General features: G+C 35.1%; 2 protein-coding genes across 2 annotated transcripts; both read right to left on the bottom strand.

Moving 5' to 3' along the window:
* Positions 1 to 2,707: 2,707 nt before the first annotated feature.
* On the bottom strand, positions 2,708 to 4,315 carry LOC108194827 (phospholipase A(1) DAD1, chloroplastic). The gene has a single exon (XM_017361763.2). The coding sequence runs from the start codon at positions 4,298 to 4,300 to the stop codon at positions 3,008 to 3,010; it is 1,293 nt and encodes a 430-aa protein (XP_017217252.2). The 5' UTR covers positions 4,301 to 4,315; the 3' UTR covers positions 2,708 to 3,007.
* Positions 4,316 to 10,672: 6,357 nt separating this feature from the next.
* LOC108194826 (uncharacterized) lies at positions 10,673 to 11,467 on the bottom strand. Its single transcript, XM_017361762.2, has one exon. The coding sequence runs from the start codon at positions 11,465 to 11,467 to the stop codon at positions 10,673 to 10,675; it is 795 nt and encodes a 264-aa protein (XP_017217251.2).
* Between the last annotated feature and the right edge of the window lie 567 nt (positions 11,468 to 12,034).

The following is a 12,034-nucleotide window of genomic DNA, read 5'->3' as shown; positions in this document are numbered from 1 at the left end:
ATAAGTTAACTTTTCCATGAATTTGAACTTGATTTAGGATTTTCTCAATAATATTCGAATTACTATTTTTTTTTTAAATGCACTACAATTATGTGCTCACTTGCAATTATTATAACCTGAGAAACAAACGCTTTTGACTAGTCTTGCAGCCTCATAATAGCTTCAACCGTATTTTTGAAAATATTAATATTTTCACAAATTTCCTATTTAATTAAACCCTGGTCAAAATTAAGCTACTCTTTTTCTAATAGAGATTACTTTTACGAATATACGTCAAGCCAAACTTATTAGACATAATTATATATTATGTCAGCTTTTAAAAAATAAATTATTCCCATGTACTCCCTCCATTCCAAATTAGATGAGTTAGTTGATTTTGCGCACGTAACTTAAGGTGTATTGACCGCTTAGTTCCGAAATTTATTTTTTTTATTTTTCTTTTCTAAACGAAAATTTCATATTTAAATTTATATTTACAAAGTAAAATTTTAAAAATAAGTAATATAACTATGCAGTCGATGGATTTTAAAGTGCGTACCGAAAGTCAACGAGCTCATCTAATTTGAGTGGGAGGGAGTAATTTTTTATATATGCAAGTCATGATCCACTATCTTTAGACCGGGAATGTAGGCAAGTCTTTTAGACAAACATCGTTTTCGTCAAAATGAAGCCCAAGCATTAGGAAAGTTTTGGTTTTTGATGAGAGTCGAGATTTCATTTCTTCCCAATATATACTCGGAGTGGTCCATGCATTTAGGTTTCGGGCCACTCGCATTCTTTCATGCTCTTCACGTTACTAATTTCCTATGCACGTTTCGTTTTCCACTCTTTTTAAAGTTCAAGCTTCGTGGACGGTCCGACCAATTCATGCATCCAACAATCTGCTCTTTAAAAAGAACTGGAATGTTGCGATACTGCTATACGAACTTAAGATGCCTGATAGGTTACGGAAAGGACTTGTTAAAGTAGTTCTAACACATTGTTTATAAAAAGATTAAGAAGATAGTAATATTAATATATTAAAAAACATAATTAAAATTTAATTTAAATAAAAGTTATATAGATTAAGTGACCTAATCGCTTGGGATTTCTTCAATTCAATTGATTTATATCACGTCTACTAACTACTAAGGTCTCACCAAATTTTTTAATAAGTACAAACACAAGAGCTACAAAATCCTGATTCTACTAGTTTTTATTAAAAACTTATTTCCTCGTATATATTATTAAAGTCAAAACATTAAAATTTTGATCTGTATAGTAGGACGTAAGGCCTTCTTAATTTATATCACTATAGAGTAAATTGCACTTTGCACCCACTATGTTATAGCGCATTTTCGTTTTGGTCTTAAAGTATTTTTTTTTGCAGAACACAACCCTATAGTTTTAATATCGCTTCGGTTTGCACCCTTTGACCGCCTCCCGTTAGATTTGACCGTTAACTCTAACGTTGGTGGGGTTATTGCAGTAATTCAGTAACTCTAAATCTATTTTAATCTATAAAATTCATTGCATTCAGTCACAAAGAGGTTACAGATTCATCTACAATCTATGATGAAAGACAATACAACACAATTATAAACCAAGTACAGAGCAGTAGCAACAGTGCCTTGCTACAACCAGATTTTTTTTCTACTTCACCAACAGCAAGCCTCTCCATTTCTTCTCCATCTCTTTTTTCACCCTCAAGAATGTTAATCCTTCTTATAAGACCAAGAATGATTGCTTGAGCACGTGCACACAAAGGGGGATTTATCCACTGGAAATAGTTACAACATCGATCTGGACATGTCCAGAATCTTCGCCCAGCATTTGCGGTGGTCCAAGCCGTTTGTTGAGCCGCCCATTTCCTACAGAAGCACTTGCTAGCCATGGATTTTTCAACAAGAAAGATGTAAGATAGATGGGTGTTAGATGGGTGTGTGTATAAGTCTAGGGTTCTTATGTTTATAATGGGGGTAAACATCGATTAGAGCCGTTAGAGTTAGTAAATGACTGCAATAACCCGCCCACAATTAAAGTTAACGGTCAAATCTAACGGGAGGCGGTCAAAGGGTGCAAACCGAAGCGAGATTAAAACTATAGGGTTGTGTTCTGCAAAAAAAAATACTTTAAGACCAAAATGAAAATGCGCTATAATATAGTGGGTGCAAAGTGCAATTTACTCATCACTATATAGTCACTTGTTTCTATATATATTTCATTCGGACTTGTCTCATAATCTAACTCAAGCACTTAATAAAGTTTATTTTGTGTAAAATTTGTGCATAAAGTTTATGAAAAACTCATCATTTTCGCTGAGACTGTTACTCAATTCTATTGTTTTCTTACAAATTCATCATAATAAAGTTGGTGAATTTTGCAAAATTCCAAAATTTTTGGGTCTCAAGAATGTTGACCACGTTTTATTTTAAGCTAGTATTCCACTTTTTCGTGGTCAAGAGTCGGTGATTTTCTTGTGTGAACAACTAAGTTCTATTATACAATATAAAGTATTGATGTTAAATTGAACAACTGTTGATAGTACTGATTAATTTTTTTTACAATAATTCGTGGATCATGCGAAAATTTTACAACAATATTTGAAAATTACAGCAGTAGGTGAATCATTCTTTATCAAATTGATTTCTCACCTCTGATTAGAAGAAATGCAAATAATTGTTATCATAGTTCAAATTCATCCGAAAACAGTTATAAGCTTTCCTGCAACGATTAACTTTGGTCATTCAATCTTCTCTTCAAAGTTCAAACACCTTTATACACGAGGAAAATGAATCTGAATATGTACTTTTCACTATAGCTGTGTGTCTTTTTGTGCGTAGTATCTGGCATTCTGGCTACCGATTTGTGGTAGGAACCAAAAACACCACCAATAAAGCATGACCTAACTAAACTATACAAATGAATTATAAGTGTTGTTATTAGTACTAATGACCGGACTATGATTTCGAAACAGTCGGGACTAGAACACAGACGACAACTAATTTTTGAGCTAAACGTATGTTCATTATCTGAACAGAAGTCTCTTCTCATGCTCTGTTCCATGCAGTACTTTCTTAGCTTTGTCTTTCAACGGACACGTGGAACTCGCAATTCCGTCCACTAACTCAAGATACGTCTTTAAATCATGACACGTGGCAATATTGCCAACATTAAATGACGGAGGATTGTTGCAACATAATCTTAGCTCCTTTCCGACGTCAGCATATAACCATTTCGTGTCGTGTACGCGTTTCCGGATCCAACCTGCCATTCCATCACCATATGGAACGAGAGTGTTTCTTTTGCTACTATGGTTGATGATAAAACCGGGTATCTTAGTAATAACATCGTTCGAGTTTACAATTCGGAGTATGCGAATTCCGTCTGTTTCTAAGCTTTTGCTAAAACAGTTATTTCCTACCCGCGGTCCGCCGAATGAAATAACTGTGATTAAAGGTAAATCTTTTAGACTCGAATTTATATCGTGTGCGGCCAATGTGCCCAGCGCTGCGCCAAGGCTGTGGCCGGTGATTGTTATGCTTAGAGGCTCGTCACCGTACATTTCGATAATTCTCGCCACCTCGTCTTTCAATGTATCTCGCAGACTGGGACACGTGTCCGTCTGTGACATGTACAAACTCAAAAATCCGGTTTCCACCATGAGTTGGTGGTCTACGTGGCATTTTTGCAGAGGAGCTAGTGTGGTACGTAGATTTTCGATCCACTCAAGACACGTGGCGGTTCCTCTTATCGCGATCACCACATCACGCCTTCCTAACCTAGCAATCACGTCCTTGTCATCACAAACTGCCACGTAACCGATCCAGCTGGACCGCGTAGTCACCCAACTCGGTGCCCTTTCGATCCAATTCGGCATTTGCACACCACACGTGGCACGAAGATTCTTCGTCACTTTATAGCCACAATTTTCGAGTCCGCATCTAGTCAGGACCATCTCACGTTCAAATTTACAGCTGCCATACCCCGGAGATGACGTGTTGAAATCGAAAGACCGGTAAGCGGCCTGCACAAAGCTTCCATACCTCAAAATCTCACTCTTCAAATCTTCATCAAGAGGATCAAGCAATCCATCCCAATTATTCACTCCTTGATACTCCATCCACTTATGCTTCACCTTCGCCTCCCTGGATGCACAAAAATCCACCGAACTCATAGGACTCCAAGAACTCGTGATATTAAACGACTGTGAGTTAAACCTCACAAAATAAGTAGAGTTGAAACTTGTAACTACTAGTTTCGAAGACGCGAGATTGCATGCGGAAGCTCCCGCAACAAGAAATCTCATATTTGAAGCCATATAAGAATTGAAAATATGAAGAATTTTGTGAGAGCATAAGTTTAGGAGTGAGAGTCACTAACATTTATATTGTGAGAGAAATATATGTGTAAGGTTTGCATGCATATGTGGACTTTAAGTTGATAGTGAATGACTGAATGTAGAGAGGACGGCGGATTCTTGCATGAAATATTGCTGTAGTTAATTTCATAAGATAGGGATATAAACCATGGTGGGGATGAAAGTGTACGAACCAGTAACACCTACAGCAATTTCTCGCTAGTAGTGGCTACGAGCTAGGTGGAATTTTTGTGTCACGTCTCGCTCAATTGCTTATTCCCTCGTTTCGTTCTTTTGACGGCATTTCTCGTTTTTTTATTATACTATGCAGGGCTGGCACTTGAATAAGGTGACAAAGAGAATTTCCGGAGCACCACTATCCCAGGAACATCAAAACATTTGTATATATGTAGTATATAATGATAAATCTATACATGCATTTATATATTTATATGCATTCGAATTGATTGTGTTAATCTTAAAACAATGATTTTACTAATGTGATTGTATATTGATTTGAATGTATGTAAAAGTTTTATTTACGATCTTTAAAAATGGAATATCATTTTCAAAATCCATCTAGACATCCAAATCTCTAGGGTCGAACCTGATACTATGTTTTGACTTTTAAGATAATATGATAAATTATATATCATTATAATTAATATATTACAAATTATGTGGAGAAAATTTTAAAATAATAGTTAAAACTTTATAACCAAATACATAAATTATGTTTTAAGATAAAAAGATCGGGTGACAAAAAGAGAATAAAAAGATCGGGTGACAAATCTAACTTTCTAGATAAAGGATTTAGTAAGTAGTTGGAAGTGGATAAAATGTAACTTTAAATCAAAATTTGAAACTAAAAATAAAAAGAGTAAGATGTATGTTTTCTTCACATTTCATTTCGTAAACTTTTATATATATGTGTGTCGATGAGATAGCTAGTTAAAATATATTTTTTATGTATATAATATGCTATATAGTCAAATTAAAGAAATTTCATCAGCTCACTTTTTGACAAATATAGAAAAATTACACATTTTCATTTTTCTTCTCAACAAATGTCTTCTTGTCTTCGGCGACCATGAGCACCGAAATGCCTTAAACGTGGAGGCTTAAGTAGTAAGTTTAGTAATCTAGATCAAGTTAGATGGGCGTGACCATGAATAATGAATTATATCTTTTTATTGTGGAGATATAATAGGTTTCTTTTTTGTGCAGAGATAATGGAGTAAATTGCCCGTTTCGCATATATGAGCCTAGCTAATATCTGTAATCTCAGCATTTTTTTGCCGGAACTCGAATCAATACTTTTTTTTTTTTTGCCAGAACTCGAATCAATACTAAGATCGACGAGGCACAAAAATTTACGTAATCTGAGTATGAGCAACAATCTAAAATTAAATACGTGAAAATCACCGAAGCTTTTCCTAAAATATCTTCAATTTACTCAAAATTTTAGCTAGAAATTAGATAAATATATCATAAACACAAATGAGAGTAAAATGTATACCGTGTACTTGCATATTAAACCCGAATAAGCTTTTCCTAAAATATTTTCAATTTACTGAAAATTTTAGCTAAAAATTAGATAAATATATTATAAGCACAAATGAGAGTAAAATGTATGTCGTGTACTTGCATATTAAACGAGACATCGCATATATAATACTCTGTTTAAAAAATATCACCCGAAATACTTCTAATTTTGTTAAATACTCTGCGCCTAATTCTGTTAAACCTTGTGAAGTACTTCCCAAATGCCGAGCAGTTATATCATTTGACGGGTTTTTAAGTATTAGAATTCCATCATACATTCATTTTATATCAAAAATCAATCGAAAGCATACCTCGAGTGCTCTCACTAAAATTCACGTTGATATTTCACATAGAAGAATGAGTTGGATTAGTCGATCACGATAAGCCAGCATCTCTTATAAAATATACAAAAAAAACGCGACATTTATACTCCAAATGAATGTTCCTCCTATAAGTTGTATTTAGCTAGGATATGTAATGTTTAGGATTTTTGTCATCTGTATGTATTCGTAATTTGCTCCAACTGTTATGATTGGTTAATGGTATTATTGGAAAATGCCGAACTTTTTTAAATTTTCACTGCAAAATGACTTTGATCAAAAACACTTGAAAACCCGCTTACAAAATTTGTGTGGGGCGTTTTGTTCTATAAACAATTTATGATGAACCAATCCTACAAATTGAAATGATTTTCAAGCTTTGTAATATAAATCACCTCATTTATACATGTTACAGTATTTGTTGAATTATTTTATATTGAATTATCAAAATATCTTATTTCACAATTTTGAGTATATATGAGATAGGATATAAAAGATGTGCACTTTTATTTAATAAAATTTTCATTTCATTTTCTGCTCGCTCTGTTGCATCCAAATAAATAAACACATTATATTTAAAAAAATAAAATTTTTATGTTTGTGTTCAATTGGATGGAATGAGATGGAGGGAGAATAGAATGAATTTTGTACTCTAACATGACTTTGATCAGGGATAATATTTTTATTTTTCATTCATTAGATTATTCAACTCATAATATTTTAACTAAAATTCTAACTCACATGTTTTGAAAAGAATGCTTGTTCCATTTTACATCCTGTTTTCTTATAATCCTTATATTGAAAATTTAAATCCATTTATATTTACTCATTAGGGTCGCGCTCAAGAGAGAATCAGTCCTTAAAATAGAATCAGAAAACCACTAAGTTTCTACTGCAGAAACCTAAATTTTAAACAGATTTTTAGGATCTAAATACATGTTTTTTTTTCATGTTTTTTCATCATTGTGTGTGTTCAAAAATAATTTTAAAATATAATACATAGATATTAACATTTTTTGCATGTGAAGTTCTGGCGCAGAACCCTAATCAATACTAGAAATAAGGTAAAGGGTTTATGGGTTCTCTCTCCTCTCTTGAACATGACCCTTACTCACTATTATCTTATACTTTCATCTTTACTCAGATATTTTTTATATAATTTTTTCATTCGATTCTCTATCATTTAATTCCATACAAGAGAACATAATTTTAGTATTCGTTTGGTTGAGATGTTTCAGAATCAAAGTATAAATTTTGTTTGAAATACCTAGTGTTTATTATACTTTTATTTTATCTACGATGATCGGTTGGAGTTAGGGGTGTACACGGTTCGGGTTGGGCAGGTTGATGGAATTTATTGACCCAACCCAATTAAGTCGGGTTTTCAAAATTTCAACCCAACCCGAACCGTATAAATTTGTAACCCAAACCAATTTGTAGTACTTCGGTTTGGTTCGGTTTGGATTGGTTTGGTTGAGTTAATAAATATTATAAACCGATACTCAACTCTTTACTCCCCTATGCATACCAACATAAGCACATCAGACTACTTGGTAAAACTGAAACATGTAACTTAAATATTTTATAATAAATTTTCTGAGGTAGGTTAAGAAACTTTACCTTCGGAAACATTGCAGAATATATACCATTTTGTGAAAAATAATCATATACTTGTAACACTAATCACTAATTTAGACAACATGATATATTTAAAATATATTCGAGGTGCTGGGCTATGCATATATATATATATATATATATATATATATATATATATATATATATATATATAATATTTAAAATATTTTATTTTTTGTTCGGGTTGGTTTGGTTCGGCCTAAAAATATTCAAACCCGTAACCAACCCAATTAAGTCGGGTTTATATCTTTTTAAACCAAATATATATCGGATTAAAAAAAATCGGGTTGGTTCAGTCGAAAAGTGATCAGTTCGGGTTGGTTTGGTCGGTTTTACCGAACCGTGTACATCCCTAGTTGGAGTGATACCTGTATCTATCCATATGTGCTAACTTAGGAGTGAAACCACTTTTAGAATTTGAGCCCATTTGTGAGTGTAACATGTATGACACTTCCCAAAAAGGCACTTCACTATTTCGAATTCGGCGAAAAGAAACTGCACAACGTGGGAACTGTGCTAAATATTGTGGAATAAAATTATGGATCCGATGAAGCATCACATTACTTGTTCATGAGGAAGAAGAAACTAAACTCGCACTCGGTGGATTTAGAGTTGACAACAACCACCACAAAGAAAGGCAAAAGTTAAAGCTTTTAACTTCGAACTTGTGATTCAGATCAAGTTTAAGTCAAAAGAGAATTGTCATTTACAAAAGTAAAAGAAATTTTCCCAACTATCAGGAAAGCCTTTAGTTTCCCGAAATATATACACATCTTGCTAAACTTGAGCACATTTCTTAAAAATCATATTTAAGCACATTTATTCTAATTCAGTCGCTATCAATCAATTCCTTTGTTAGATACACGTTAAGTCATTGATCTGTTGAGGCAAACAAAAATTAATGAGAAAGTCATTTGTGAAAGTAAGTTCTTGTTATGGCTGATCTCAAATGTTCTTAATTCCAGCTAAAAATTTAGAAGTTGTACATCTGTTAAGATATATTTTACTATAACACAAAATGTCTTTTCACGTGAAATTAGTATAAAAGTCGTGCTTGTAACTTTTTGTGATTAAGATTTTACTTTAAGTGCGTTATAACATTTATATTTTCACTATATTTTTAAATGTAGATTTATTTTTAAAACCTATTATTAGAGGCTCGTCGTAACGAGTCATTTACGTTGAGCTCATGCTAATGAAGCGGGGAAGAATGATCGTATAAATTGATTCTGTTTTGATAACAAATGAGTATATACACCATTATAAGCTCTTCCAAAGCCTAATTAACTTATTCTCATGGAGATGAATTAGGTCCCTTAGTCGAATTTTTCTTTTTACAAATCCGAAGATGATACATGCAGAAATTTAATTCCAACATCTGACGCAACTTGTTGGAACGTGTAAGTGAGCTTAATCATGAAATTTAACCAAATACCTAATTAAAACATAAAGCATATATTCACTGCAAGATGATCACTCAATTTCACTCATGTCGCTCATGCCAGAATCTCCCGTATTATACCCATCACTTCGAGGCAGTTAGATTTCAAGGAAAAAATTGAGGAAAGATCTATATCAACTCTAAAAGAACAATAGGCCATGCTGCAGAAATGAAAGAAGAGATGAAGGTCAAGGAAAAAGAGTGCGAAAAGGCAAAACAATCATCCAAGCTAATCGAAAAGAATTCCCGAATGCATGCAAAATGTGAGAGTTGATGCTTTGAGGCTGCGAGACTTACAACTTTGGAGAGAGGAAATTAAGCAACAAGAAAAAAGCCATACATAAAGTCGTGGACGTCGAAGAAGAAGTCGTGAGAATGAAGTCAAAATCCTGAAGGGAGAAGAGGGCAATGAATGATCAAAAAGAGTCCTCGGACTTTAAATCGCACTCTAAATGATTCAGATTGAAGGTCGCAATTTCCTCAACTCTAAAAGAGATTAAGATTTCCACGTCCCAGACCGTCTATGAGGAATCCATGTTCAGAATAGGAATATCAATTATGAACCACTAGAAGTCGAGGCGGTCGAGTAATTATGACCACCATAAGAGAGGCAGGTCCCTAAGATGTGCGGGTTCAATAGTAAAAAGGATCCTGAAGACCACTATGAGAACTACGAGTCCTTGATGATGGACATGGGGCATTGTGATGTCTTATTTTGTAAGATGTTTTAGACCTACTTGAAAATTTCGGCCCCTGTGTAATCTCATTTCTTGATGCCTCATTCAGTGAATTCTTACGAGCAATTGAAAATGAATATTACATGGCATTACACCCACCTTTATCGAAGGGAGAAAGACATTAGTTAATTTACTACAGACAGATGTAGAGATAGGTGTTAGAGACTATCTAGCAAGGTTTAAGGAGAAAGCTTGTTGGAAATTAATCTAACTTGTTTTGTTTAGTTGTTTTATTTATTATGTGAACCTGTATTCAGTTTTCGTGCTAGTAACTGAAGACCAGGACGTGTAGGTTGGTCGAGTAGTTTAGGAGTATTGCAGTAGTGGAGCAGTTGTAGGTGTCTAGTAGTTGTATGAGTTTAGCAGTTAGATATTAGAGTTTGCTATATATTTCTGTAAACGTATTGTATTCAGGTTTCTAAGGAGAATAACAAGGTTCTGGTTTTCTCTGCATATTAACATACACATTGAGTCTGTCTGTTTGTACTCGTCTGTTTATTCGACTGAGCCCGTGTGGCTATTCGACTGAGCCCGTGTGGCTATTCGACTGAGCCCGTGTGGCTATTCAACTGAGCCCGTATGGCTAATAATCTGAGCCCGTATGGCTATTCAACTGAGCCCGTATGGCTAATCAACTTACGACTACTTATGACTATAATAACGCTGGTTCATCATCCTCGACGACTGCCATGTTTACTTCCTGCTTCTTCTCTCTTCCCCGTGGTGATTTGCTACATTCTGATGCATAGTGTCCCAAGGTGTTACAGTTGTAGCACCTGATCCTACTCTTGTCACGGAAATAACCACCTTTAGTTCTCTGATTATGTGATGCCAAGAGAAGTTGTTGTCTGTCTGCGCTCTCAGACCTGCCCTTCATCCTCTCCTCGTGAGCTTTAAGACGACCCACTAACTCTTCAACCGTCATAGCTTTCATGTCTCCGAACTGTTCAATATTTGAAGCTATCTGCAGAAATTTATCAGGGACTGCACGTAGGATCTTCCTCACAACGCTTGACTCCTCCATCACTTCTCCAAGAACCCGTATGTTGGTCGCTATCCCGCTCAGTTTCATACAAAAATCATCGATTTTATCTGTCTCCGTCATTGTAAGAGACTCAAACTCTCCCTTTAACGTTTGTACCTTAGCCTCCTTAACTCGCTCTGCTCCTACACACATCGTTTTAATGGCTTCCCAAGCTTCCTTTGCGGTTTCTTTCTCAGCAATAGTCAGCAGTACTTCTTCTGGCACGCCTTGGTATATAGCTGCAAGAGCTATCTGTACTGTCCTCTCATCAGCAATAATCTTTGGGTCTCCTTCGATCGCACTCCAAACACCTTGAGCCTTCAAGAAAACTTTCATTTTCAAGGACCATGTTGTATAGTTACTTTTCGTTAGCATTGGATAGCTTAAACCCACCGAGCCTTCTTTCGTCTTGGTTATCTCCATGGTTTTGTTTATGTGTTTGGGTGATATTTAGGCATACAGAACCTGGTTGCTCTGATACCAAGTGTTGGAATTCAGAGCACAAACAGACGAGTACAAACAGACAGACTCAATGTGTATGTTAATATGCAGAGAAAACCAAGGGTGCTACAACTGTAACACCTTGGGACACTATGCATCAGAATGTAGCAAATCACCACGGGGAAGAGAGAAGAAGCAGGAAGTAAACATGGCAGTCGTCGAGGATGATGAACCAGCGTTATTATAGTCATAAGTAGTCGTAAGTTGATTAGCCATACGGGCTCAGTTGAATAGCCATACGGGCTCAGATTATTAGCCATACGGGCTCAGTTGAATAGCCACACGGGCTCAGTCGAATAGCCACACGGGCTCAGTCGAATAAGCCATACGGGCCGGAAGGATTGCTAGACAAGTTTAGATTATGGGGGAGATTGTTGGAAATTAATCTAACTTGTTTTGTTTAGTTGTTTTATTTATTATGTGAACGTGTATTCAGTTTTCGTGCTAGTAACTGAAGACCAGGACGTGTAGGTTGGTCGAGTAGTTTAG

Source organism: Daucus carota, chromosome 7, assembly GCF_001625215.2.
Source record: "Daucus carota subsp. sativus chromosome 7, DH1 v3.0, whole genome shotgun sequence".
NCBI lineage: Eukaryota > Viridiplantae > Streptophyta > Magnoliopsida > Apiales > Apiaceae > Daucus > Daucus carota.
Note: the sequence above shows the minus strand (reverse complement) of the source record. Positions and strands in the feature narration are given on the sequence as shown.